Raw genomic sequence first — 26,761 nt, forward strand, 5'->3', positions numbered from 1 at the left:
GTGCGGGGGCCAATTGGGTTGGTTATACCAAGTCCTGCCTGTGGTGGTCCAAAACGGTGGTAGTCCTTAATTTAATTTAATTTATTGAATTTAGATACCGCCCTTTCCCGAAGGACTCCGGGCGGTTTACAGGGTGTAATTTTGAAAACATTAATACAAAAATTAAGACCAATTTAAAAACTATTGATTTACAATAGTTCATTTGGTGACCATTCAAAGTTACAACAGCACTGAAGTGACTTAGGACCGTTTCTCACGCTTACGACCGTCGCATCATGATCAAAATTCAGACGCTGGGCAATTGGTTCATACGTACGACGGGGGCTACGTCCCGAGGGGGCGGGGGTGAAATCGCAGTCGATCGCCTTTTGCGACCTTCCGACAAGCAAAATCTACGGGGGAAGCCGGACTTACTTAACAACCAAGTTTACTAACTGAGGAACGGCAGGGATTTGCTGAACGAATATGGCCAGAGAAATGGGGGCAAAGCTCGCTTCAGGAACGCCTCACTCAGCGACAGAAATGTTGGGCTCGATTGTGGTCGTAAGTCGAGGACTAGCGGTATTGGCAAAATGCTTCCGTTTATGCATGTATTTCACACACAAGACACACACACACAATTTTTGTCTCCCTTGGAGGAATCTGCAGGGGCATAAATCGCTCCCTCCCAGCTAAGTTTTACCACATCTGTTTTAAACCCGCCCAGCAGGGCACTGAGGAAAGGAGACCCAGAGGTGTTATTTGCCCGAAACTATTTATTCGAAACCGAAACACGCAAGCTGGACACCAGGGTTAGCCTCAGGCAGGGATTCTCCGAAGGAAAGGGGCACAAGGACAAAGCCAGCAAGAGAGTACACCCCCCCCACACCCCCTGCAGACATAAAAGGGCGGGGGAGGTTTTCCTTTCACTCGTGTGCTGCAAGTCAAGTTTCTAGTCCTGGTGATTTTATTTTATTTTATTTTTATTTTTATTTTAAAAAAATGCAGCTAAACACTACAGCAGACAAGTGAGCGCTTGGTGATTTTTCAAGAGTTACCTACATTCCCTTCCTTTTCCAACTAGCAATTCGGCTTGACAGCTTTTTCGTATTTTCTCAAGAAATACTTCGCGGTGAGAGGGAGGGGGGGGGACTGTCGCATCTCTGGATGAGACGCTGAACCCCAGTCTTTTTTTTTTCTCTTTTTCTTTTTCTTTTTTTTTTTTTTTGCAAATCCTGCCGCGCTCGGCTCTCCTCTCACCCTCCAGTCTCCTCCAAGGCAGGGAAGGAGATAAGCGCCTGGAACGCAGACTCGCAAAGAGATACAGCAGGCAAGCTCCAACCTTGGAGGCAAAAAAGGCCCAATTTATTTCAGAAAGTCTTCTTTCCCCACAACTTAATTCCAGTTGTGCCTTTGAGGTCGGTCCACCTCCCCCCACCCCCCCAAAGTTATAAATTAACCGTGCTGTGCCGCTAGTCTCTTTCTTTCCCTCTCTCTCTAGACATTAAGGAAAGAGCCCTGGTCGCCATCGGCGGAGTCTGGATCTACGCAGCGGCCTCTCCGTCGGACCACCCGGCGGTTCCGGTGGAATTTAGCGTAGCAGCGGAGACCTAAGCGTGGGAGAGAAAAAAACTCTCTTACTGCTAAGCTTGTAAGCCGCCCTGAGTCTTCGGAGAAGGGCGGGATATAAATGGAATTAAAATAAAAATAAATAAAATAAAGAGCATACAGATCTTGACCAGCTTGAACGACGGGCCCTGTCCCACAAAATGAATTTCAATGGGGAGGAAAGCAAAGTTTGACGCCTAGGCGGGAAGAATCAGAGGCTTTAAGTCCAGTTTGGGCGAGACCTGGCTCCAAAAACAGCAACTGTCAGAGGGACCTCGGAGTCCTAGTGCAAGGGTCTTCAAACGTGGCCCTTTTAGGACTCAGTGGACTCCAACTCCCAGAATTCCTCAGCCAGCCACGCTGGCTGAGGAATTCTGGGAGTTGAAGTCCACGGAGTGCTAAAAGGGCCAGGTTTGAAGACCCCTGTCCTAGTGGACGATCACTTGACTATGAGCCAGCAGTGTGCAGCAGCAACCAAAAAAGCTAATACAATCCTGGGTTGTATAAGGTAAAGGTCAAGGTTCCCCCGCACGTGCGTGCTAGTCGTTTCCGACTCATCTCCGTTTCAAAGCCGAAGAGCCAGCGCTTGTCCCAGGACGTCTCCGTGGTCACGTGGCCGGCACGACTAGACGCCAAAGGCGCACGGAGCGCTGTGACCTTCCCACCGGAGCGGTCCCTGTTTTTCTACTTGCATTTTTTTACGTGCTTTCGAACTGCTAGGTTGGCAGAAGCTGGGACGGGTAACGGGCGCTCGCTCTGCTACGCGGCACTCAGGATTCGACCCGCCCAGCTGCCGACCTTCTGATTGACAAGCTCAGCGTCCTAACCCACTGAGCCACACCGCGTCCCTTGGGTTGTCTAAACAGAGTCATAAAATCAAGATCAAGCGAAGTATTAGTGCCGCTTTATAAAACCACACCCGGAATACTTTGCAACCAATTTTGGTCACCCTACTACAAAAGAGAGGTTGAGAGTTTGGGGGAAAAAAATTTCAGAGAAGAGCAACGAAGAGGATCCAAGGCCCGGAGACTAAAAGATACGAAGAACGGCTGCGGGATTTGGGTTTGGCTGGTCTAAAGAAAAGAAGAAAGAGGGGAGACAGGATAGCAGCGCTTCAGTATCTGAGGGGCTGCCCCAAAGAAGAGGAGGGGGTGACGTTCTTCTCCAAAGCACCAGAGGGAAGGATGAGAAACAACGGTTGGAAACTAGTCAAGGAGAGAAGCAACCCAGAACTAAGGAGAAACTTCCTGACAGTGAGGACAATTAACCAGTGGAACAGCTTGCCACCAGAAATCGTGGGCGCTCCATCGCTGGAGATTTTTCAGAAGAGGCTGGACAGTCACTTGTCTGAGATGGTAGAGGTTCTCCTGCTCGACCAGGGGGCTGGACTAGAAGACCTCCAAGGTCCCTTTCCAGCTCTATTCTATTCTATTTTAAGGGGAAAAGGTCCCAGAATGAGGAGGGCAATGCCACAACCGCCGGTTCTTTGTAACCCCCGCCCCAAGAGACGGACACCCTCCCCCTTTTTTTTTTCAAGTACCTTCGGTGCACATGCAGTCGTCGTAACATTTGTTGTTAAGCCCACGGTTGTGCGGCTTGCAGAGGTGCTCGCGCAAATCACAACAGCTACCTGTGCCGGGAACAAACGACCGGTTGAACAGACACACCCACAACAAGCAGACTCGAATTCAGCCCGGTGGGGGAAATTCTGCCCGCTCGTAAACCGAGCCTCCCGTCTTCCTCCTTTCCGACGAGGCTAGTCCTCATTGAACAGCAGCACCCACCTGAGAGGCAGTCCAGGTGATGATCGCAGGAGTCCCCCGCTTCGGCCGACGTGGTCTCGTTGCCGCTTTTAGCAGTCCGCCCTGGCAGGGCAACCGAAAGTAGAGGAAAACGGTTCAACAACAACAGTAACAACAACAAAGGGGGGTAGACTCTTCCTAACCGTGGAGGCTCCGTCTAATCTTTAGGCCCGTCGGAAGTCTCTTTCGTGGATTTCCCCAACCCAGCCAGGTCTCCCCTTTCAGGCCACCCCACAAGTCAACGGGACCTTTACCTTTTTTCCTGTCAGATGTCCACATGTCCAGCTGGAGGTCTTCGTAATCCGTCCAGTCAAAGAGGGTCATGTCCAAGGTGGGCATAACGTCGCCCTCCTGCCATTCGTGGAACCGGGGCTGGGAGGAGATGGCCCGGATAGGAAGGGGGTCCTCCGTCAACATCTGGGGCAGGGGGCTGGGGAGGGAGGTGGGGCCCGAACCAGCTGCGGCCCCTTCCCCACGGAAGGGCCAAAAATGGTCCACAAGGCTGTCCGGCTTCTTCACCAAGGCCCGGGGTCTCAATTTGGACCCTTTGCCTGAAAAAGAAGCAGAGTGGGAGAACCTTGCTAGGCTTTCAGCCCTTCAGAGGGAGTGCTCCTGTCTGGGGAGGCTTTACAAAGTTAAGAGCTCTGCAGGATCAGCTGGAGATTCGACCCGGGAAGGGCTTTTGCAGCCGTTAAGCAAAGTTCCCTTCGCTTTGGGGACCCAGCTCGCCTGGGGCAGGTAGACTGCTCCTTACACTGGAGGTTCTCCCTCAGTGCCAGCCATCGTACATCCTAAAAGACTGGGAAAGGAACCTCAGCGGTCATCTATGCCTACCCTTCGCTCAACACCCTACTGCACGGCAACGATAGACCCTTTATAACCGGTGGACTTCAACTCCCAGAATTCCTGAGCCAGCAGAGCTGGCTCAGGAATTCTGGGAGTTGAGGTCCACCGGTCTTAAAGCGGCCATTGTTGCCCACACCTGCCTTACACAGATGCGGGTTGGACAAATGACCACTAAACTCAATTCCCCCACCCACTGTGGGGGGGGGACTGGGACCCCCCACTCTTCTCTGCCCCCTACCTCGGTGCTGTTTCAGCCTCTTCCTTCGCGTATGGCGCCGATGCACCTGGCTCTGCTTCCTCGCCCTTTCCGGTCCCGGATTCTGATTCTCCTGCTCGTGGTAAGGGACAGCAAACCCCACAAAGGGGCCTTTCTGCCGGAGGTCGGCCGGCCGTCCCACCCCCCTGGATTCTGCCCCATCCAAGCTGGGACCGCCGGCTTCTCTGGAGCCTGAAAACCTGGGCAGCATCTCATCGTGGTTTGTATGCTGGTTATCCAGCCCTTGTCTGTGTCGGTACGGGGCGACTCGCAAGGATTGCATCCAGGAATCCCGGCTCGGGAAGCTGTTGTCGTTTTCGGGGATGTTGGCGGCCATCGGAGAGAGGAGCAGTACGGAGAAGATCCAAAGGGAAGGACAAGCCATGTTTCCCTTCCCTGGACAAATAAAAATAAGAAATGTGTTTATTTATTAAAACAAATTGACACTGCTAAGCTTGTAAGCCGCCCTGAGTCTTCGGAGAAGGGCGGGATATAAATGGAATTAAAATAAAAAAAATAAAAATAAAATAGCTGCCCGCCTCACGCCTACCGTATTTCCCCGAAAATAAGACCTAACCGGAAAAAAATAAACCCTAGCATGATTTTTCAGGATCCTCTACTCGAAAAATAAGCCCCAGTTAAGCTCATCAGCCAGAGGGATGCATCCGCTGCAGCTCACGACAGGCGTACTAAATTACAAAACAATAATATTAATATATGATTAAATATAAATAAATAATATGATTGACATTATTTATTTCAATAAATGTACTGTTGTACATGAAAAAAAAGGTCACCTGAAAATAAGCCCTAATGGGTCCTTTGGAGCAAAAATTAACGTAAGACCAGATCTTAATTTTCGGGGAAATACGGTAGAGGTGGGACCTCCAGGATCAGAAAGCATCCTTCCTAGAGAGGCACCGATAGAAGATTGGGTGGGGGAAGAATATGTCGCTCCATCTGAACCAGCCTTTATTCCAAACAATTCCACTCTAGGGTTGATCTTACCATAGAGATGGAAAGTTATAAAACCACCTCCTTCCTCTTTCCAATTGGACAACACAGAATTAGTCCTCTGATAATGACTGCTGTTCGGCCTACTGTTGCTAAGCGAGACATTTGTAAAGTTACTTTTGCCCATTTTACGACCGTTCTTGCCCCGGTTGTTAAGCGAATCGCTGCCGTTGTGAAGTTAGTCAGCTGGTGGTTAAGGGAATCTGGTTTCCCCTTTGTATTTTCTGGTCAGACGGTCGCAAAACGCGATCACCTGACACTGCGGCCGTCATAAATACGAGCCAAATGCCAAGAGTCCGAATTTTGATCACATGACAGGGGTGCTGCAGCGGATGTGTGAAAAATGGTCTCTTTTTTTCAGTGCGGCTGTAACTTTGAATGGTCACTAAATGAATTTCTGTAAGTCGAGGAGTACCTGTATCCCGTCGCTGGCTAATGCCTCCCCCCCAAAAAAAAAACCGGCGGCCGTGGACACTTCAGCACCTGCTTTACAACAAGATGTTTGAAACAATTCAATTAACCAGTGGAACAACCTGCCTCCAGAAGCTGGGAATGCTCCAACACGGGAAGTCTTTAAGAAGAGACTGGACAGCCATTTGTCTGAAATGGTGTAGGGTTTCCTGCCTGAGCAGGGGGTTGGACTAGATGACCTCCAAGGTCCCTTCCAGCTCTGTTCATTCTGCTTTCCTTCCTTCCTTCCTTCCTTCCTTCCTTCCTTCCTTCCTTCCTTCCTTCCTTCCTTCCTTCCCTCCCTCCTTCCCTCCCTCCCTCCCTCCCTCCCTCCCTCCCTCCCTCCCTCCTTCCTTCCTTCCTTCCTTCCTTCCTTCCTTCCTTCCTTCCTTCCTATCACTGGAGGTTTTTAAGATTGGACAGCCCTTTGTCTGAAATGGTATCGGGTTTCCTGCCTGAGCAGGGGGTTGGACTAGATGACCTCCAAGGTCCCTTCCAGCTCTGTTTATTCTATTTATTTTAACACAAACACACACACACACACACACAGAAGACACTTTTTTCTAGCAGAATTTCTTTCCAAGAAGGCCGCAAAACATTTCCAGGCAACGCTGGGGAGGGAATCGGCGCCTTCCCCTCCGTTTCCAGATGGGTCACTTCTTCCCTTTCCAAACAATAGACCCTCATTTTGGCATTTCATTTCCCCCACCCCTCCATCCACAAGCATCGAGGGAAGCAGCACACCCTAACACACACACACCGCCCGCAACAGACCTGGGTTTGAATCTGAACATTTGCGCCAGCCGCCCCTCGGGAAGCGAGCCAGATGCAAATTGGGTCATTAATCAAGTGTGGCGTCCCCCTTGGAGGCAACCCCCCCCCCGTCTCAGCCCCAGAGGACCGCACGACACATCTCCACGCACCAGCTGTTGCTCAAAGTGTGTGTGTCGGGGGGGGGGGTTGGAGCAAGCACAACTAGCTGACATTCTCGGTCTGTTTCCACTTCCCAGCTGCTCTGCCTTCAAGGCGAAACTTCAGGAGGATACGTGCACAAGACGTAGCAGATGGCACACACTTGCCAGCCTGGCAGAGGGCTACAAAATCTGCCCCCCCCACCGTGCTTTTCAGACTATCCCGACAACGTTTTGCTACTCGAGGCAAAAAAAAAAAAAGCAGCGTTGTGGCTGCCACCCAAAATTGGGCACAAAGAAATGCCCAAATCCTGGGTTCCTCCTTCCCCGTAAGAACCTCACGATCTCTCTCGTGCTTGGCAAAAATATCCCCGCTTCGCTCGCGCAGCTGCAAATAGTCCTCCAGTTACGTCCGTTCTTTCGGTGACCGTCCGCAGTTGCAACGGGCGCCGGAAAAAAGGGTCCTTTTTCACACTTCTGCCAGAGATGGAAGATCCGGAAAGTTTCACAAAGTCATCGGCCTTTAAGTTGGTGTTTTTCAACCGTGGCGACTTTAAGAAGTGCGGACTTCAACTCCCAGAATGCCCCAGCCAGCATGGCTGGCTGGGGAATTCTGGGAGTTGAAGTCCACATCTTTTAAAGTTGCCCAAGTTGACGAGTGAATATTGTGTGGTTTATTTAAAGAGAAACCACAATAACCACCAAATAAAGTTGCAGCGCCTGGTCACGAGATTAAAATCCAGCTGCTTGGCCACTGGCGTGTAGTTGTGACAGCTGCAGTGCTATGTGATCCCCTTCAGACAATCAAGGTCAGTTGGGGGACCCAGGTTCAGTGAACAACCAACCGTCTGAATCCCTTAACAACTGCAGGGATTCCCTCACCGCCTTGCAAGAAAGGTCGCAAAACTCACTTAGCGAACGTTTCGCTTGGCGACCGAAAATTTGGATTTGGCTGGGGCCGTACATTGAGGACTTCCTTAAAAGCATTTCAAGGGCCAGAGCTAAAAAGAAACCCAACTCCCTGAGGCAAATAATAATAATAATAATAAATAAGCATAAGATGGTAAAATTTGTAGAAAGCTGCAGAAAAGTCAGTTCAACCGTCTGAAATTCCCGATGAGCTGCAAACTCAGTGGATCAGATGGGGAAGCAGTAGTTTTAAAAACTTTGAGGAAACGTTAATATAATAATAATATAATATAATATAATATAATATAATATAATATAATATAATATAATATAATATAATATAATATAATATAATATAATATAATATAATAAATATAATATAATACAATATAATATAATATAATATAATATAATATATAATATAATAATATAATATAATATAATATAATATAATATAATATAATATAATATATAATAATAAATATAAAATAATATAATAAAAATAAAATAAAATAATATATGATATATGATATAAGATAATAAAGATAACACAATATATATATTAGATAACATATATTATATATATTATAATATATAAGAATATATAGGATAAGATAACATATAACATTATATAACATATATAATATAATATAATATAATAATATATAAAATTTTATTATATTTTATCTATATTTTAAATTACTTTAAATTAAATTTTAGACAGTATTTTAGTCATTTCATTTTATTTTATTCCAATTTCGTTTTAAATTGTATTTTATCTAATCCCATTTTAAACTGCTTTTATCAAATTTTAGTAAAAATCTGTCTCTGCAACATTGCACTTTGATATGGCCCAAGGTGCTAATCAATCAATCAATCAATCAATCAATCAATAAAACTTTGAGGAAACACAACAGCGTTGTTTCCTTTCTGAAGCGGCAAACAATAAAATGCACACAAGGCCGGCATTCGTCTTCGCAGCCTCCACACATTCAGAAACGCCTCCCACCAAGCAAGGATTTTGCCAAGAGTCCGGGGTCCTTTGAATCCCCCCCCTCGGGACATCGTGTCGGGCATTTGTGCCAAGCCACAAAACAGGTGCGGCATTCACACCAGCCGGCCGGGCTGAGTGACACCCTCCCTCCCCACACGACACTCCCAATCTGGACGACAACTTTGCAGGGAGAAGGATGCTGAGCGGATGAAAAAAGGCCCAGGACAAGCCATTGTTGCGTTGTTGTGCTTCCAAGCGGATGGACTGGATGTGCCCGCCTTGCGTTGCCAAAGGAGCCGCATCGGCGGGGTCTGGCAGGGACCAGGATGGCCTTTGAGCCCAAGCTGGGCTCGCCCGCCACCCCACCGCGAGCAACGGGGGGGGAAACCACCATTGTTGGCCAAATGAGTTTTTTCCCCGCCCCGCTGAGCCAGCCTCCGTCTGCGCTCCCGAATTCCAGTGGCAGAGGCTGTTTGGGCCACAACACACACACACAAAGACACACCATCGCTTGTGTAAAATAACAGCCCTGTTTCCTTCTTCCCACGTGCCCCCCCCCCAGCCATCTGTTTGTGTTTTCCAAGTCAAGACCTGCTTTGATTTTTGGTAAAAAATCATCCCCACCACCCCGCCCCCGTCTTGGATTTAGGAAGCTGCAAAATGATCTGGGTTGGCTGAAATTTGGCCGGTTTTAAATCCATTTCAGGGCTGGGGGGGGGCAATTTCCCCCTCACCCCCCTCACCCCGGCCTTCAAATAGGGGCAGCTCTAAGCAGCCCCCACCTCACCTGGCACCCATTCCAGGCAGAGGAACCCGTGAAGCATTTTCAGTCTTCTACAGTCCCAAGATTTGAATACAGATCGTCCTCGGGTTACGACCTACAATAGGGGCCCAAATTTCTGTGGCTAAGCGAGACGGTTGTTAAGGGAGTTTTGCCCCATTTTACAACTTTTCTTGCCACATCTGTTAAGTGAATCGCCGCAGTTGTTAAGCCAGTCACACACACACACGCTTGATAAACGAATCGGGCTTGCCCCATTGACTTCGCTTGTCAGAAGGTCGCAAAAGGGGGTCACGTGACACACACACCCCGGGCACGCTGCGACCGTCATAAATGTGAATCAGTTGCCCAGCCTCCGAATTTTGATGCCGTGACCACGGGGATCAAAAAATGCTCCCTTGTTTCCAATGCCGTTGTAACTTCGATCAGTCACTGAATGAGCTGTTGCAAGTCAAGGACTTCAACCTTGCGGTGGTCTTGTTTGGTAAGCACAAATGACTTTGCTGCCGTGTGTCAAAGGAACACAGGCAATCCTCGACCTGTATTTATTCACTGAGTGACCGTTCAAAGTCACGACGTCACTGAAAAAAAAGAGAGACTTCCGGGCCGTTTTTCACGCGATCATGGCGGCATGATCAAAATTTGGATGTTTGGCAACCGACTCATATTTATGACGGTGGAAGCGTCCCGGGGAGGGGGGTTTGTCACGTGATCCCCTTTTGCGACCTTCTTTTTTTATTGAAGTTTTTCAATACATTTTATCTTTAACAATCCCTCCCCCCCACCCCCTACCCAACCCTTCCTAGCCTTCCCTAACCCTCCCCCCTCCCCTTCCCCCCCTCCCCGGCTTCCCAGAGCTAAATACAAGGTATAAAAATAAAAGCAATCATAAACAACCATATGCTAACAACAATAAGCTATTAAGTCTATCGCACCCTAGCTCGTATAAAATGACTACAAACAATACTAATATCATATACAAAAAACTTATACAAATGCTAAATGAAACTTTTTGGTCCCATATTTTGTTCTGGATGTAATCAATCCACTTTTTCAACTCCGTAATATAACGTTGTTGCGAATGGTCTTGTCAGAATCCATTTATATTTATATAACATTTATATGGTTTCTTTCTCCACAGATGGACTCATCTTTTTTCTGAAAGGAGAGCCGAATGTCAGAATCCATTTATATCACATTTCATAATTGTATAGGTAGAACGTGCTATTACTGGGGATTCTGCCATCTCTCCGAGGTGGGGGAGAGGATGGTTACTAAAGCGATTTTCAAAGAACAGGGGATGTTTTAACGGGGGAAGGGAGGGGGACAGACAGATCTGGTTTGTATCTTCATTTACAACTGAAAAAGGGAAGCAATAACCATAAAACCAAGGAGAGTTCCCTTTCCCATGGAAGGACCTGACACCTAGCAACTGACGACAGCCTGACCAAATGGATGAGGGGAGGGACTGGAATGGGAATGGTTTATATAGGATTGAAATGTAACTTTTCTCAGATTCCGTCTTGTATTCCCACAATCGATTCCTTCCTAGTAAACATTTTCCTTTTGGACTAAACTTGCATCCAAGAGTTCTTATTTCCTAAGATGTGGATTGAGGTGGGTCCTGACAGGTCTTTCAAATAAGCCAATATCTTTGCCATTTCCGCCAGGTCAGAAACTTTTAGAGTCCATTCTTCTATAGTCGGCAGTTCCTCCTTCTTCCAATATTGACCTACTAAAAGTCTTGCTGCCGTAATTAAGTTCAACATCAACTTAGTGTCCACAACAGTAGCATCTGTAATTATGCCCAATAAAAACAATTGCGGACAAAACTTTATCCTTTGCTTAAATATCTTCTGCATATTCCCCCTTTTGCGACCTTCTGACAAGCAAAGTCGATGGGGGGGGGAGTGACTAATTAAAGAAATGCGATTCCCTTAAGAAACGGGGGCAGAAAAGTCGTGAAATGGGGGCAAAGCTCATTTAACAAACGTTTCACTTAGCGATGTAAATTTGGGGCTCAGTCGTAACTCGAGGATTGCCTGCAATCCCAAATATTCTTCAGCCAGGTGAAATCTCTTTCGGTTAACTGTGTTTTCGTCGTTGCAGAATCAAGATCTCTTCCAAAATTACCTTCCTTTCCCTTTGGGCCTGGGCCCATCCACACCATAACCAAGCCTGACCCCCCCAAGCTAGCTTCCAGAAATCAGCCAAATGCACTACATTTGGGGAAAAACAAGAAAATAACCCCCCCCTTCCCGACACCAGTGGGGCATATTTTCCCAAAAGTATTCGATTTCAGGTTTAAATATTTTAAATATTCTAGGCGGTAAGCCGAAGGAGGCTGAGGGGAAAAAACAACCATACATCAAGCAATTGACAGCGAGAGTTGCCAAAAACTGCATTGAAATTGTTAAGATCCACCATGTCTGAGAAAGTCATTAGCCCCTTAAGTCAGGGCGTTTCAAACTTGGCAGCTTTAAGAGATGTGGACTTTAACTCTCTGACTTGAGTGAATATTGTGTGGTTTGTTTACAGGACAAATTACAATTACCACCAAAGAACGGAATGGGATGGGATGGGATGGGATAGGATAGGATAGGATAGAATAGAATAGAATAATGGAATGGAATGGAATAGAATAGAATAGAATAGAATAGAATAGAATAGAATAGAATAGAATAGAATAGAATAGAATAGAATAGAATAGAATAATAGGAGGAATATAGAATAGGATAGGATAGGATAGGATAGGATAGGATAGGATAGGATAGGATAATAGAATAAAGAGATGGAATGGAATAGAATAGAATATAGGATAGAATAATAGAATGAAGAGATGGAATGGAATAGGATAGGATAGGATAGAATAAAATAAAGAGGGAATGGAATAAGAATAGAATGGAATAAGAATAGAATAGAATAGAATAGAATAGAATAGAATAGAATAGAATAGAATAGAATAGAATAGAATAGAATAGAATAGAATAGAATAGAATAGAATATGGAATATGGAATGCAGAATAGGATAGGATAGGATAGGCCAAGCTGATTTTTTTTTAAAAAAAACATACCTAACTCTTAGCATGCATTCCAAACTACATGTTCCAGGTAAGTGAGCTGCAAAGATGCAGATTTATCTTCCTAAGCACGTCCACCAGCTCAGGGTCAACTCCAGATAAAATCAGAGTTAGAAAACGTAGACTCTGGGAATCCAGGCTTGGCAGAAAAAATAAAACATCGACTGGGCTGAAAAAAAGTGCCAAACCCCGCATTGGGCATGTCCACCGCGAAGCTCAAAGCCAACCGAGATATTCCTGCTTGGCAAACTGAACCCCCACTTTGCAGTTAAACCTTTGTTATTGTAACTTTCTCTCTCTCTCTCTCTCTCTTTGGCGTACTGGAGAACAAGTCCCTACCTGAAGTTTTGAGTCAAGGGCAAATTCTTCATAGTAGAGCCTTGGTGGAGCAGCGGGCTAATGCCTCCTTAAGTAACACCAGCTGCCTGCAATTAGTGCAGGTTCGAGTCCCACCAGGCTCAAGGTTGACTCAGCCTTCCATCCTTCCGAGGTAGGTAAAATGAGGACCCAGATTGTTGGGGGCAATTAAGCTGACTTTGTAATAATGCCGCTTGGGGTGTGTGTGTGAAAGCCCTAATAAGCAGGCATATACATAGAATGAAGGCTACTGCTAAGCTTGTAAGCCGCCCTGAGTCTTCGGAGAAGAGCGGGATATAAATGGAATTAAAATAAATAAATAAATAAAATATTTGTGAAAATAAGATGCCAAGCACCACTTCTCTCTCTCTCTCTCTCTCTCTCTCTCTCTCTCTCTCTCTTTCTCTCTGAAAGCCAATCAGCCTGATCATAACAGAGGGAATAAAATTGGCAATCACACCAACTCAGTGGGGTGTGTTTGTGTGCATGTGAAAGAGCTGGCTTGTGCAAGCTTGTTCAAAGAAAAGATAAAACCTTCTAAAAAAAAGGAATTTGACAAAAAAAAGGGGGTTGGGGGTGGGGGGGGGAAAGAAGAGATAAAGAAACTGTCTGCAAGAACGATCCCCTCCTTTTTCCAGCCTCAAGTTTGACAAGGTATTTTATTTAATTTTAGGTAGACTTTTATCTGCAATTTCAACCACCAACTCAGCCTCCATCTGGGACAGTTTTTTTAAAAAATAAATAAATAAATGCATGTTTTTGTTTAAAAAAAAACCTATGTTTTCTGAGTGTAGCCCTTGGAGGCGAAAAGGAGGGGGGGGGGGGAGAATGGGGGCTTTTGTTTGCATTCTCCAGGGAGAAGATAGACAGTATCACGCAAGAGCGTAGTAGCTATAATATTATCCTCATCATTATTTGGGGATTTATCGATCAACAGGCTTACCCAACCGAGCAAAAAGCCAAATGAACTCAGCATGATTCTAGTCCCTTTGTTATGATGACTGCAGCAGCGTTTTTTTTTTTAAAAAAAACCCCAAACCTGGAGGGATGCCATTGAAATAAGTCACACGCAAAAAAAAAATATCAAATGCAAACCCGGGAACGCAATGCTTAGAAATTAAGTTTTTAATGCCTTCCCTACTTCTACTCTCCCGCCTCCGTAGGCCCAATCCTGAATTATATCCCCAGCTGTTCTTGTCACCTTTGCCCAGGCACCAGGCGAAAGGCAGAATCTCTTTGGAAAATGCAGTTAATAAAACCTGCGCACACACAACCCCCAACACGCAAACATATACAGTAGGAGATTTGGGTCTCTCCCACCCCACACACACACACACTTAATGGAAAATATACGTCCTGTTTTTTTTTTTATTTCTTCAGCCAAACGGAGATTTTTCTAAGTCACTTAGCAGGAGAGGAACATTTTTAAGTTTGTGGGGTATTTTTTTTAAAAAAACCCAAAGTCTGGGGTTGAAGGCAGGTGAGGAGGTCCACCCTGCCTCTCCTCCACCCACCCACCCAGTGAGACCCCCCTCCCCACAACCACTTTGGGCTACTCACCACCCAGAGTGACCCACTTTGGGCTACTCACCACCCAGAGTGACCCACTTTGGGTTACTCACCACCCAGAGTGACCGGGCAGACGGACTACTCACCACCCAGAGTGACCGGGCAGACGGACTACTCACCACCCAGAGTGACCGGGCAGACGGACGCACGCACCACGCTGGCTGCCTCTGCCTTCTCCAACAGACTGGCCGGGCTAGTGGCAAAGCAGAGAGGTGGGGGTGGGGGAAGATGGGGCTGGGGTCCTCCCCTGCTTCCCTCCTGGGGTGTGTGTGAAGAGGGGTGTGTTTTGGGCAGGCTTTATTTATTAATTTTTAGTGGGAGGGGGGTGGAATAAGTGATAGGTGGGCAGTGCAACGAGGGAGGGGCGCTGTCCAGAGACTTTCTCTCTCTCTCTCTCTCTCTCTCTCCCCCCCCTTCAAATAGGGACCCAGCTCAACAAAGGGAACAAAGAGCTGGGATGGAGCCAGTGGACCTCAGCCCCCACCCCACCCCCGAGAAGAAAAGGGCACCATGGGGAAATGCAGACAGGGGGGGAGGGAGTGGATCTATCTTACACCCGTTTCCCCCACCCCACCGGGATGGGAGGATTGGGGGCATTTAACCGTCTGCCACGCACGCACGCCCACTTCGCTTCTGCCTACCTCGCAGCTCTGCTTCGTCTCCCCAGCCTCCATCCTCAAGCCCTTCCCAGGTGCATTGTGGGAAACTCCCCTAAGACCCTCTTTTCCTGCCTACTCGGGAGTAAAGCCTCGCAAGGGAAGTCTAGGCGCAGCACTTGCAGCTGGGTGGTTCTTCTCCTCCTGCATCTCCCTCCCGACCCCTGTGGCTTGCATTCCCACGCCCATCATCCCCAGCCCGGGGAAGGAAAGTCAGCCCCGCCTCCCGACCCCTGTGGCTTGCATCGCCGCGCCCATCAGCCCCAGCCTGGGGAAGGAAGGGCAGGCCAGCCTCCCGACCCCTGTGGCTTGCATTCCCGGGCCCATCATCCCCAACCTGGGGAAGGAAAGTCAGCTCCGCCTCCCGACCCCTGTGGCTTGCATTCCCGCGCCCATCAGCCCCAGCCGGGGGAAGGAAAGTCAGCCCCGCCTCCGGACCCCTGTGGCTTGCATTCCCGGGCCCATCATCCCCAGCCCGGGGAAGGAAAGTCAGCCCCGCCTCCCGACCCCTGTGGCTTGCATTCCCGCGCCCATCAGCCCCAGCCCGGGGAAGGAAAGTCAGCCCCGCCTCCGGACCCCTGTAGCTTGCATTCCCGGGCCCATCATCCCCAGCCCGGGGAAGGAAAGTCAGCCCCGCCTCCCGACCCCTGCGGCTTGCATTCCCGCGCCCATCATCCCCAACCCGGGGAAGGAAAGTCAGCCCCGCCTCCCGACCCCTGTGGCTTGCATCGCCGCGCCCATCAGCCCCAGCCCGGGGAAGGAAAGTCAGCCCCGCCTCCCGACCCCTGCGGCTTGCATTCCCGGGCCCATCATCCCCAGCCCGGGGAAGGAAAGTCAGCCCCGCCTCCCGACCCTTGCGGCTTGCATTCCCGCGCCCATCATCCCCAACCCGGGGAAGGAAAGTCAGCCCCGCCTCCCGACCCCTGTGGCTTGCATCGCCGCGCCCATCAGCCCCGGCCTGGGGAAGGAAGGGCAGGCCAGCCTCCCGACCCCTGTGGCTTGCATTCCCGGGCCCATCATCCCCAACCCGGGGAAGGAGGGTCAGCTCCGCCTGCCGACCCCTCTGGCTTGCATTCCCGGGCCCATCATCCCCAGCCCGGGGAAGGAAGGGCTTTCCGCGGAGCCCGGGCGCTAAGACCGCGGGCGGGCGGGCGAGGGAGCCGGGCTGGGCGCGTCCAACAGCCGCTCCGCCTCCCGCCGCCATCAGATCCGAGCAGCCTCCGCCGCCGGGAAGGTAAGCTCGGGGCTCCGAAGCAGCCGCGGGACGGAGGGCGCCAGGTTGGGGAAGGGCAGCCCGCACAGCTGGCCGGGCCAGTCCTCGGGGATCCAGCGGTTCTGCCTCCCCCCCGCCTCGCGGGGGAAGGGGCTGCAGCCCTCCTCCGTCGCTACTCACCACGCTTTGTCTCTTTCTTGGCAAGCCCTCCGCGAGGATGACCACTCTGACGCGCCAGGACCTCAACTTCGGACAAGGTACCACCAGGAGATCGTGGGGTCCTTACTAGAATCGCCGTCGGGGTGCATCCAAAGCCTTTGAAGGTCCCTTCGGAAGCTCAGCGCTTCTCAAGGTGGGCCGCGGGAAGAGGGGTGGGCTTCAACTCCCAGAGTTCCTCAGCCGGCCGCAGGGAATTCTGGGAGTTGCAGTCCACCCCTTGTCACATCTGGACTTCCACTCCCAGAATTCCTCAGTTGGCCCCAGGGAAGTCTGGAAGTCCACACTTTTTCAGGTCTGGACCAATTCTCAGAAGTCTCCTGCTGGCCCCAGGGAATTTTGGGAGTTGCAGTCCACACCTCTTCACATGTGGACTTCCACTCCCAGAATTCCTCAGTTGGCCCCAGGGAAGTCTGGGAGTGGAAGTCCACACTTTTTCAGGTCTGGACCAATTCTCAGAAGTCTCCTGCTGGCCCCAGGGAATTCTGGGAGTTGCAGTCCACACCTCTTCACATGTGGACTTCCACTCCCAGAATTCCTCAGTTGGCCCCAGGGAAGTCTGGGAGTGGAAGTCCACACTTTTTCAGGTCTGGACCAATTCTCAGAAGTCTCCTGCTGGCCCCAGGGAATTCTGGGAGTTGCAGTCCACACCTCTTCACATGTGGACTTCCACTCCCAGAATTCCTCAGTTGGCCCCAGGGAAGCCTGGGAGTGGAAGTCCACACCTCTTCTGGTGGCCAAGCTTTGAGAAATGCTGCTTTTATTGCTAGGATGTTGTAATTTTTTTTAATAAAAGTTAAAATTCACCTGCTTATTTATTCAGTGGATCAATCTGCCAAACTAATCAATGATTTCTGCTTGTGATAAGTTCAGCCCTTGTGGGGTCCTTTCTGCATAAAGTGGGGGGGCATTATAATTTAAACAATTATAATTAATAATTATAGTTAATTATAATTAATAATTATAATTATGACAAATAATAAATAAAGGAGCTCAGATGCTAATTTTAAATACAGTTTAAATTGATCTTTCCAAGTACCCTCCATTAAAAAAAACACACACATCTTGTTTTTATTTTTATTCATTTCTTCTTTTTTTTCCAGTGGTCGCTGATGTCCTTTCTGAATTTTTAGAAGTAGCCATTCACCTTATCCTTTATGTCCGAGAAGTTTACCCCACTGGAATTTTCCAGAAGAGGAAAAAATATAATGTACCTGTTCAGGTAAGAGGTAATACAGTACAGACTGGATTTATATGTATATGTATATGTATATGTATATGTATATGTATATGTATATGTATATGTATATGATGTATATGTATATGATGTATATGTATATGATGTATATGTATATATATATATATATATATATATATATATATATATATATATATATATATATATATATATATATTAGGGTTCTATCCCACTTTTGACCTGATATTAGAAGAATTTTTTTTTAAAAAATGCTCTTGTATGCAAGATGTAGAATATTTGCAAATTAAAAGGTCTTTTAGAGGTGGTTAAACTCCTAGTTCTCCCTTCCACACCACATTTATTTGTTATCTTTTATGCCTCTGTACAAAATTTTCCACTTGAGCACTGCTAATCCACTCTTAAAAAGTTTCAAAGAAACGGCAGTTGTCTTTCATTAACTTTTGCAGTTTCAAATCACTTAAAAGATCGGTCCAGGGTCTTACTTAACAACAAAAATATTCCAAATATGCCTTCTTAAGTAGGAATCAAAACAGGTGGGTTGGGATAGAATAAATGGCTCACATTGTGTGAAAATAGAGTACGGTACATATTAAAAGAAGGCAGTAAAAACTAAAAAAAGAGCCACTCCTAACCAAAATTACTTAGCCCCACCGTGCATATTTTAAAAAAAAATATCGAAAAAGGAAGTGAAAATAAAAAGCATAGAGTGCAGTTAAAGGCCCGATATATTCCCCCCCCACCCGCAAAACTTAACAGAGACTTTTATGTTGGATTAAATCTCACTGGGCAACTAATTGAGCATCCAACGATTTAGAATTGCAGTTTAGTAGAAGGGGAAAATAATGGATCTAAAATTAAAAAATTCAGGGCTTAGCTTTCCAGTGAACCTGTTAAGATCTTTTAAGCGTCTGCTTGGGCTGAAATCAAGATAAATTGCAGAGCGAGCATCCCCCCTATTAACTAAAACTAGATTTGTTTGAAAGAGAAACACAGAGGGTTAACTCAAACTTAAGTAACACCAGCTGCCTGCAATTAGTGCAGGTTCGCATCCCACCAGGCTCAAGGTTGACTCAGCCTTCCATCCTTCCCAGGTAGGTAAAATGAGGACCCAGATTGTTGGAGGCAATAAGATGACTTTGTAATAATGCTGCTTGGGGGGGGGGTGAAAGCCCTAATAAGCAGGCATATACATAGAATGAAGGCTACTGCTAAGCTTGTAAGCCGCCCTGAGTCTTCGGAGAAGGGCGAGATATAAATGGGATTAAAATAAATAAATAAAAATATAAATGGGATTAAAAAAAAAAACGGATGTCTAGCGGTAAATGAATTAAATGCCTTGCATCCACAGATGTCTTGCCATCCTGAACTGAATCAATACATTCAGGATACCCTCCACTGCGTCAAACCTTTGCTAGAAAAGGTGAGTCTTAAACAGTGCTTTTTTTTGTAAAAGAAAAAGGTGCCGGAACTCACACATGTCATACAACCCACCTTGCCTACCCTACAAGGTTCCATCCAAAAAAGGTGCCGGAACTCCGTTCTGAGCGTTCTATGAGAAAAAAAGCCCTGGTCTTAAATGTTTGGGGAACCGCAGGACAATTTCCTGGTGCAGGATCCAATCCGGGTCAGTCACCGGTACCAGAGTCTTCCGAGCTTTTGGATTCGTATGGGAGCCCATCCTCAGGGAACTTCTGGGTATGTGTGTGGGTGTCCTTTCGGCTGTTCTCCGTGTGGTATTTATATGGTGCCTGTTGTGTGTGTGGCTTTGTAGATGTTGATTGGGGTGTTGATGGCTTATGCTGCCAATCCCCGACCTCCTAAATACTTGATAAGCTGGTGGTAAATCAGCACTCCCATTGACGGACAAAGGGCCCGTTTCCCAGGCTTCAAGAAATTCCCTGGCTGTTTTTGTATCTGCTCATCCAACAATCTTAGTAGCTGTGAAGTTGAATATATGTACTTGTTCATTGCAGCGTGAGGCTGCCACTGAGTTCGGGTCTCCTTTTATTTTTGCAGTCTGGTGGTTGGCTTCCTACATAGTCACAGGGGCAATCCATGCAGGGGATCCGGTAGATTACATTGGAAGTATCTCTCACCTCCGAGTGATCTTTAGAATGCATAATTTTTCCTCGTATGATAGCCTGTAGGCAGTGTGTGATGCTCACTTGCAGGTCTCGGAAGCTGCGTTCTACTGCTTCCGAAATGTTTTTGATGTATCTATTTCCTGGCATTTCATAGCAAACCTGCTTGTGTGAATACTCAAACCAAGGGAACCAGCTCAATACGGCCTACCTGTCTGCAGGCTTCTGGATTTCACAGAGTTCTTCTTCCGAGAGATAATATTTCTCTTATTCCCTCTTCTTTTGCAACCTTTTTCAGAACGACGTGGAGAAAGTGGTAGTGGTCATCCTTGATAAGGAACACCATCCAGTAGAAAGATTCGTCTTTGAGATAATGCAGCCACCATTGCTGGCCATCAGGTGAGGTTCCTCGTTTCTAAACCCCGAATGCTGGCCTGCTGGACCCTGTCACACCCACCAAATTCTGGAAGGCAGGAGAGCTTGATTTACCAGTCTTTCCTTCCCAAAAACTCAGCCACCATTTCTGGCTTATTCTCCGGAATGCGAGGAGAGCAAATATTCAAGACTGCTGAATGTAGGAACAAAGTAGAAGTATTGATTTGCAAATATAATGAATTAAACCCATGGGAAAACATCCCCTTAACATACAGATTAGAGGCTGCTTTGGGATTTGATTGACCAGGCTGTATTCTGCATCCGATGTATGGACTTCAGCTCCCAGAATTCCCTAGCCAACCCTCAGGGGAATTCGGAGAGTTCCAGCTGGGGAATTCTGGGACTTGAAGTCCACAAATTTTCAAGCTTGCCAAGGTTGAGAAACACGGGTTTAATCACTCCATGGCCTCTGATTATTAGTATTAGCAGCATTAAAACTTAGAAATATGCAGTAGGATAAGGGGAGAATATAATTATAAAACAATATTTAACCCGAGTTAGATCTAGCAATAAACCATTATCTCAAGTGGATTTTCAAATCAGTCTGGGGCCTTGTCTTAAATCTTGAAAATAAATCCTTACAGACCACTGAGGACTCTCTCTCTCTATGTATATGTATATGCATATGTATACAGTATGTATATGAGGGACGCGGTGGCTCAGTGGGTTAGGACGCTGAGCTTGTCGATGAGAAGGTCGGCAGTTTGGCGGGTCGAATCCCGAGTGCCGCGTAGCAGAGTGAGCGCCTGTTACTCATCCCAGCTTCTGCCAACCTAGCAGTTTGAAAGCACGTAAAAAATGCAAGTAGAGAAATAGGGACCACTACGGTGGGAAGGTAACAGCGTTCCGTGCGCCTTTGGCGTCTAGTCATGCCGGCCACGTGACCACAGAGACGTCCTCGGACAAACGCTGGCTCTTCGGCTTTGAAACGGAGATGAGCACCGACCCCTAGAGTCGGAAACAATTGACATGCATGTGTGGGGGAACCTTTACCTTTACCCTTTATATATATACATACATACATACATACACACATATATATACACATACATATATATATATATATATATGTTTAAGTATTTGTCAAGGTTTTTTGAATGGACCTTGCTAATTAACTCTTTCATTCCTGTTTTGGCCCCGCTCAGGGCTTATCCACAGGAACTAGTCAACTTATGACAGCTCATTATTTGTGCAAATTATTCAAATTGCTAATAAAGAATTTGGGAGGCTAAGATGATCATTTCGAACTATTTATGTTCTCATCAGTTAGTCATACCCTTTATCTGAGATTCGAACCCGGGCTGATTATATATCAGGCAGTGTTTTAACCTCCTGAGCCACGGGTTCCTTCTCTCTTATATTAGCTGGAAGGCAAGGCAAATGTATGTTTAAGTATTTGTCAAGGTTTTTTGAATGGACCTTGCTAATTAACTCTTTCATTCCTGTTTTGGCCCCGCTCAGGGCTTATCCACAGGAACTAGTCAACTTATGACAGCTCATTATTTGTGCAAATTATTCAAATTGCTAATAAAGAATTTGGGAGGCTAAGATGATCATTTCGAACTATTTATGTTCTCATCAGTTAGTCATACCCTTTATCTGAGATTCGAACCCGGGCTGATTATATATCAGGCAGTGTTTTAACCTCCTGAGCCACGGGTTCCTTCTCTCTTATATTAGCTGGAAGGCAAGGCAAATGTATGTTTAAGTATTTGTCAAGGTTTTTTGAATGGACCTTGCTAATTAACTCTTTCATTCCTGTTTTGGCCCGGCTCAGGGCTTATCCACAGGAACTAGTCAACTTATGACAGCTCATTATTTGTGCAAATTATTCAAATTGCTAATAAAGAATTTGGGAGGCTAAGATGATCATTTCGAACTATTTATGTTCTCATCAGTTAGTCATACCCTTTATCTGAGATTCGAACCTGGGCTGATTATATATCAGGCAGTGTTTTAATATATTCATCTACTTTTTTCCTTCTCCAGCTCCGATTCCCTGCTCAACCACGTGGAGCAGCTTTTGCGGGCTTTTATTCTGAAGATCAGTGTCTGCGATGCTGTTCTGAACAACAATCCTCCAGGTAGGACAGTCGGCAGGCAGTGGGGTGGGTAGGTTTCGGGCCGATCTTTCGGCTTCGTTTTTTCTTCATCCTGAGTTGAAGAAAACACCCCGTCTTGAATGAGGGGCTTCGGTTTGTTTCAAACAGTGGTGCTCCATGTGAATTTTTCCTCCTAGCAGTTCTGGGAAAATGGGAAAACAAGTGTTTTTTTTAATTAATATTTGTAACCACAGAGCTAAAATAGTGCAGGAATTCTCTTTATGCATTTCCCCATTAAATGGGCAGGACGCTTAGCAGGGACCACAATATGCAGGGTGCCCTTGAGTTAGGACCACAGTTGAGCCCAACATTTCTGTTCTTAAGTGGGACATTTGTTAAGTGAGTTTTGCCCCCACTGGACGACCTGTCTTGCCTTTCGTTGTTAAATGAATCACAGCAGTTGATCAGTTGGTAACTCGGTCGTTAGGTGAATCCCCATTGATTTCGCGTGTCCGAAGGTCGCGAAAGGGGATCATGTGACCCCGGGACACTGTGCCCAGTGTCTGCATTTTGATCACGTCATCCTGCAATGGTCGTTAAGTGTGAAAAAACGGTCATAAGTCACATTTTTCGGTGTCGTAATTGGAAGGGTCACTAAACGAATCGCCGCAGGTCGAGGACTGCTTGTATTTAATCACAGGTTTTAATTCTGGATTGCGCCTCTGTATCGCTCTCTCTCGCTTTCTCCGCCTTGTTTGTTGCAGGCTGTACGTTCACCATCCTGGTGCACACCCGTGAGGCTGCCACACGCAACATGGAGAAAATCCAGGTGATCAAGGTAAGGAATCACGCCAGACCCAGAGGGAGCAGTTGTGTTTCACTGTCTCGACATCACACCCCAGCAGGTTTTTAAAACGACAACCAACGCCGTTTTTAAGCATGAAATTCCACCTCAGATCTCGTCCCGGCTTCCGTTTCTACCTTTGGGTTCAATAATAATTTGGCTTCCTGGGCCAGCTGCGTCCCTCAAGAATTTTCTTCCCCAGTCACCCAATACGGTCGATTTTTAAAAACAGCTACTAGCACCCTTTTGAAGCATGAAAGGTAAGTGTGTAGGACTCGGGTAGGCAACCTCGGCTCTTTTATAACTGGTGGACTTCAACTCCCAGAATTCCTGAGCCAGCCATGCTGAGGGGAAAGGGAGAGGTTTCCAAGCTGAGCCAGGCTGGCTCAGGAATTCTGGGAGTTGAAGTCCATGAGTCAGGAAGGGGCCATAGTTCTCCCATGCTGGCTCAGGAATTCTGGGAGTTGAAGTCCACGAGTCAGGAAGGGGCCATAGTTCCCCCATGCTGGCTCAGGAATTCTGGGAGTTGAAGTCCACGAGTCAGGAAGGGGCCATAGTTCCCCCATGCTGGCTCAGGAATTCTGGGAGTTGAAGTCCACAAGTCTTGAAGGGGCCATAGTTCTCCCATGCTGGCTCAGGAATTCTGGGAGTTGAAGTCCACAAGTCCAAGGGGCCATAGTTCCCCCATGCTGGCTGAGGAATTCTGGGAATTGAAGTCCACAAGTCTTGAAGGGGCCATAGTTCTCCCATGCTGGCTCAGGAATTCTGGGAGTTGAAGTCCACGAGTCAGGAAGGGGCCATAGTTCCCCCATGCTGGCTCAGGAATTCTGGGAGTTGAAGTCCACAAGTCTTGAAGGGGCCATAGTTCTCCCATGCTGGCTCAGGAATTCTGGGAGTTGAAGTCCACAAGTCCAAGGGGCCATAGTTCCCCCATGCTGGCTGAGGAATTCTGGGAATTGAAGTCCACAAGTCTTGAAGGGGCCATAGTTCTCCCATGCTGGCTCAGGAATTCTGGGAGTTGAAGTCCACAAGTCTTGAAGGGGCCATAGTTCCCCCATGCTGGCTCAGGAATTCTGGGAGTTGAAATCCACGAGTCATAAAAGAGCCAAAGTTCCCTACCCCTGGTGTAGGGAGCCCAGGAAAATAAAATCTGTCACTACCTCCATTTCTTCCCCATCTATTTGCCAGGAATTGAGAGGGCCAGATGCCATGATCTTGGTTTTCTTACTATCAAGCATACAGATCTGCAAATGCCGCTGAGCTGAGCTGCAAGTCCTATTTAGTTTAGTCAGCAGTGCCAGCAGGGGGCGCTAGACCTGTGCACGCAAACAACTCCTAAATTCAAATTGTGCACACACGGGCACCTGTCTCTAGTTTGCATGAAGACGCTGTGCCTTTTCTGTCCTGTAGGACTTCCCCTGGATTCTGGCCGATGAGCAGGATGTCCACATGCATGACCCACGGCTGATCCCACTAAAGACCATGACTTCGGACCTCTTGAAGGTGAGCAGGTCCACCTTCTGGGCCCAGCCAGCTTGGAGAAGATTGGACCCAACCCAGCAAATCTGTAGCTCCTTTTATATGCCAGAGGGGCTCCTGATTGGCTCTCTGAGGTCAGATGACCCTGCTCCTAGGGAGGAGTCCAGACCGACGGGCCTGCAGGCCTTCATTCGACCACCAGAGGCACCATTGATTTTACCTGCATTTATTTATTTAATTTATATTCTACCCATCTTGGAAGCTATGGGCCCTCAGCTCTGTTGCTGTGCGTGTGTGTGTGTGTGTGTGTGTGTGTGTATGTGTGTGACTTGATAAGTGTGCCCCCCTCTTCCTGCAAAATTGAGGGCCCCCCCAACAGCCCCACTTTGTTGCATTTGCACAGCAGAGCAGTGTTTAATAAATCAAATTGCTGGCTCTTCCCAAATTTTTGGGATTCACACAACCCATTTGATCCCAGACCAGGAAGTGGCAGCTCCTTTACGCACTGACCCTTCTATCCCCCCTTAGTGCCTGGTGTGGTTTGCACAGCTGCAAAGGAAGAGCATCATTCAGTGTATCCTGGGTGGCCCAAATCCTGCCTTTTGGTCCTTTCTGTGGGACTTGGGTTTGGCTAGTCCAGGGGTAGGCAACCTCGGCTCTTTTATGACTCATGGACTTCAACTCCCAGAATTCTTGAGTCAGGAATTCTGGGAGTTGAAGTCCATGAATCATAAAAGAGCCGAGGTTGCCTACCCCTGGGCTAGTCTAAAGAAAAGAAGAAATAGAGGTAATATGGTAGAAGTGTTCCAGTATTTGAGGGGCTGCCACAAAGAAGAGGGGGGGGGTCATGTTATTCACAGAAGCACCAGAGGGCAAGACAAGAAACAATGGATGGAAACTAATCAAGGAGAGAAGCAACTTGGAATTAAGGTGAAACTTCCTGACAGTGAGGACAATTAACCAGTGGAACAGCTTGCCACCAGAAATTGTGGGCGCTCCATCACTGGAGATTTTTAAGAAGGGACTAGACAGTCACTTGTCTGAGATGGTAGAGGTTCTCCTGCTTGAGCAGGGGGCTGGACTAGAAGACCTCTAGGTTTTATTCTATTCTATTCTGTTCTATTCTATTCCATTTTTATTCTATTCTATTCCATTCCGTTCCATATTTTCTATTCTGTTCTATTCTATTTCTATTCTATTCCATTCCATATTTTCTATTCTATTCTATTGTATTCTATTCTAATTTCTATTCTATTCCATTCCATTGATTTCTATTCTATTCCATTCCATTGATTTCTATTCTATTCTATTCTTCTATTCTATTCTATTCTATTCTATTCTATTCTATTCTATTCTATTCCATTTTTATTCTATTCTATTCTATTAAATTCTATTTCATTCCATTTTTATTCTAATTCTAATTCCATTTTTATTCTATTCTATTCCATTCCATTTTTATTCTATTCCATTCCATATTTTCTATTCTATTCCATTCCATTCCATATTTTCTATTCTATTCCATTCCATTCCTATTCCATTCCATTCCATATTTTCTATTCTATTCTATTCCATTCCATTCTTGGGCTCCTGATTAAATGCAAGATTTCTGGTTTGAACCCTCTCCTTTCAGATGCAGCTGTACGTAGAGGAGCGAGCCCAGAAAGGCACTTGAACCCAGCGCTCCTCAACAATTTGGGAAGCTGCAACCCAGGCGACGCATTCCCGAGCTGCGCCCCCGTCTCCTGCGACCGCTCGCTCGATGCTCGGACCGTCAGCCCATGTGTCCACGTCCCTTCCTGGCTGCCGGGTGCTCTTAAAAGCGCTCTTAAATCCCGCCAGGCTAGTCTCACTTCTTCAGCTGCTTCAGAGTTGGGTCCTTTTCAAGCTGCTAGACCTGAGGGAGGACGGGGCATTGCAGAACTGTGCCTAGAAAGTGGTCCCGTCTGTTTGCTGTGAAAACATTTGTACAACCACACTCATCCATCTTATTTTTAAGTGAATGTTTTATTACTGTGTTCCG

General features: G+C 47.0%; 2 protein-coding genes across 4 annotated transcripts; one reads left to right on the plus strand and one right to left on the minus strand.

Annotated features, from left to right (window-relative positions):
* Positions 1 to 731: 731 nt before the first annotated feature.
* DRAXIN (dorsal inhibitory axon guidance protein) lies at positions 732 to 22,465 on the minus strand. Of its 2 annotated transcripts, none has more exons than XM_083375575.1 (6): positions 22,350 to 22,465; positions 4,474 to 4,887; positions 3,644 to 3,940; positions 3,372 to 3,452; positions 3,128 to 3,217; positions 732 to 1,589 (listed from the first exon to the last, which is right to left on the minus strand). In XM_083375575.1, the coding sequence occupies exons 2-6, from the start codon at positions 4,874 to 4,876 to the stop codon at positions 1,477 to 1,479; spliced, it is 984 nt and encodes a 327-aa protein (XP_083231701.1). In that variant the 5' UTR covers positions 4,877 to 4,887; positions 22,350 to 22,465; the 3' UTR covers positions 732 to 1,476. The 2 variants fall into 2 exon arrangements, with proteins under 2 accessions (XP_083231701.1, XP_083231700.1); XM_083375574.1 differs by lacking the exon at positions 22,350 to 22,465 and adding an exon at positions 16,606 to 16,772.
* On the plus strand, positions 16,417 to 26,675 carry MAD2L2 (mitotic arrest deficient 2 like 2). Of its 2 annotated transcripts, XM_083375582.1 has the most exons (10): positions 16,417 to 16,446; positions 16,631 to 16,682; positions 17,745 to 17,863; positions 19,209 to 19,280; positions 20,240 to 20,340; positions 22,366 to 22,460; positions 23,183 to 23,256; positions 24,673 to 24,765; positions 26,372 to 26,456; positions 26,496 to 26,675. In XM_083375582.1, exons 2-9 carry the CDS (start codon positions 16,643 to 16,645, stop codon positions 26,411 to 26,413), a joined length of 636 nt encoding a protein of 211 aa, XP_083231708.1. In that variant the 5' UTR covers positions 16,417 to 16,446; positions 16,631 to 16,642; the 3' UTR covers positions 26,414 to 26,456; positions 26,496 to 26,675. The 2 variants fall into 2 exon arrangements, with proteins under 2 accessions (XP_083231708.1, XP_083231707.1); XM_083375581.1 differs by having other exon boundaries at positions 26,372 to 26,675.
* Positions 26,676 to 26,761: the final 86 nt, after the last annotated feature.

The sequence above is a fragment of the Vipera ursinii genome, assembly GCF_947247035.1.
Source record: "Vipera ursinii genome assembly, chromosome: 17".
Taxonomy (NCBI): Eukaryota; Metazoa; Chordata; class Lepidosauria; order Squamata; family Viperidae; genus Vipera; species Vipera ursinii.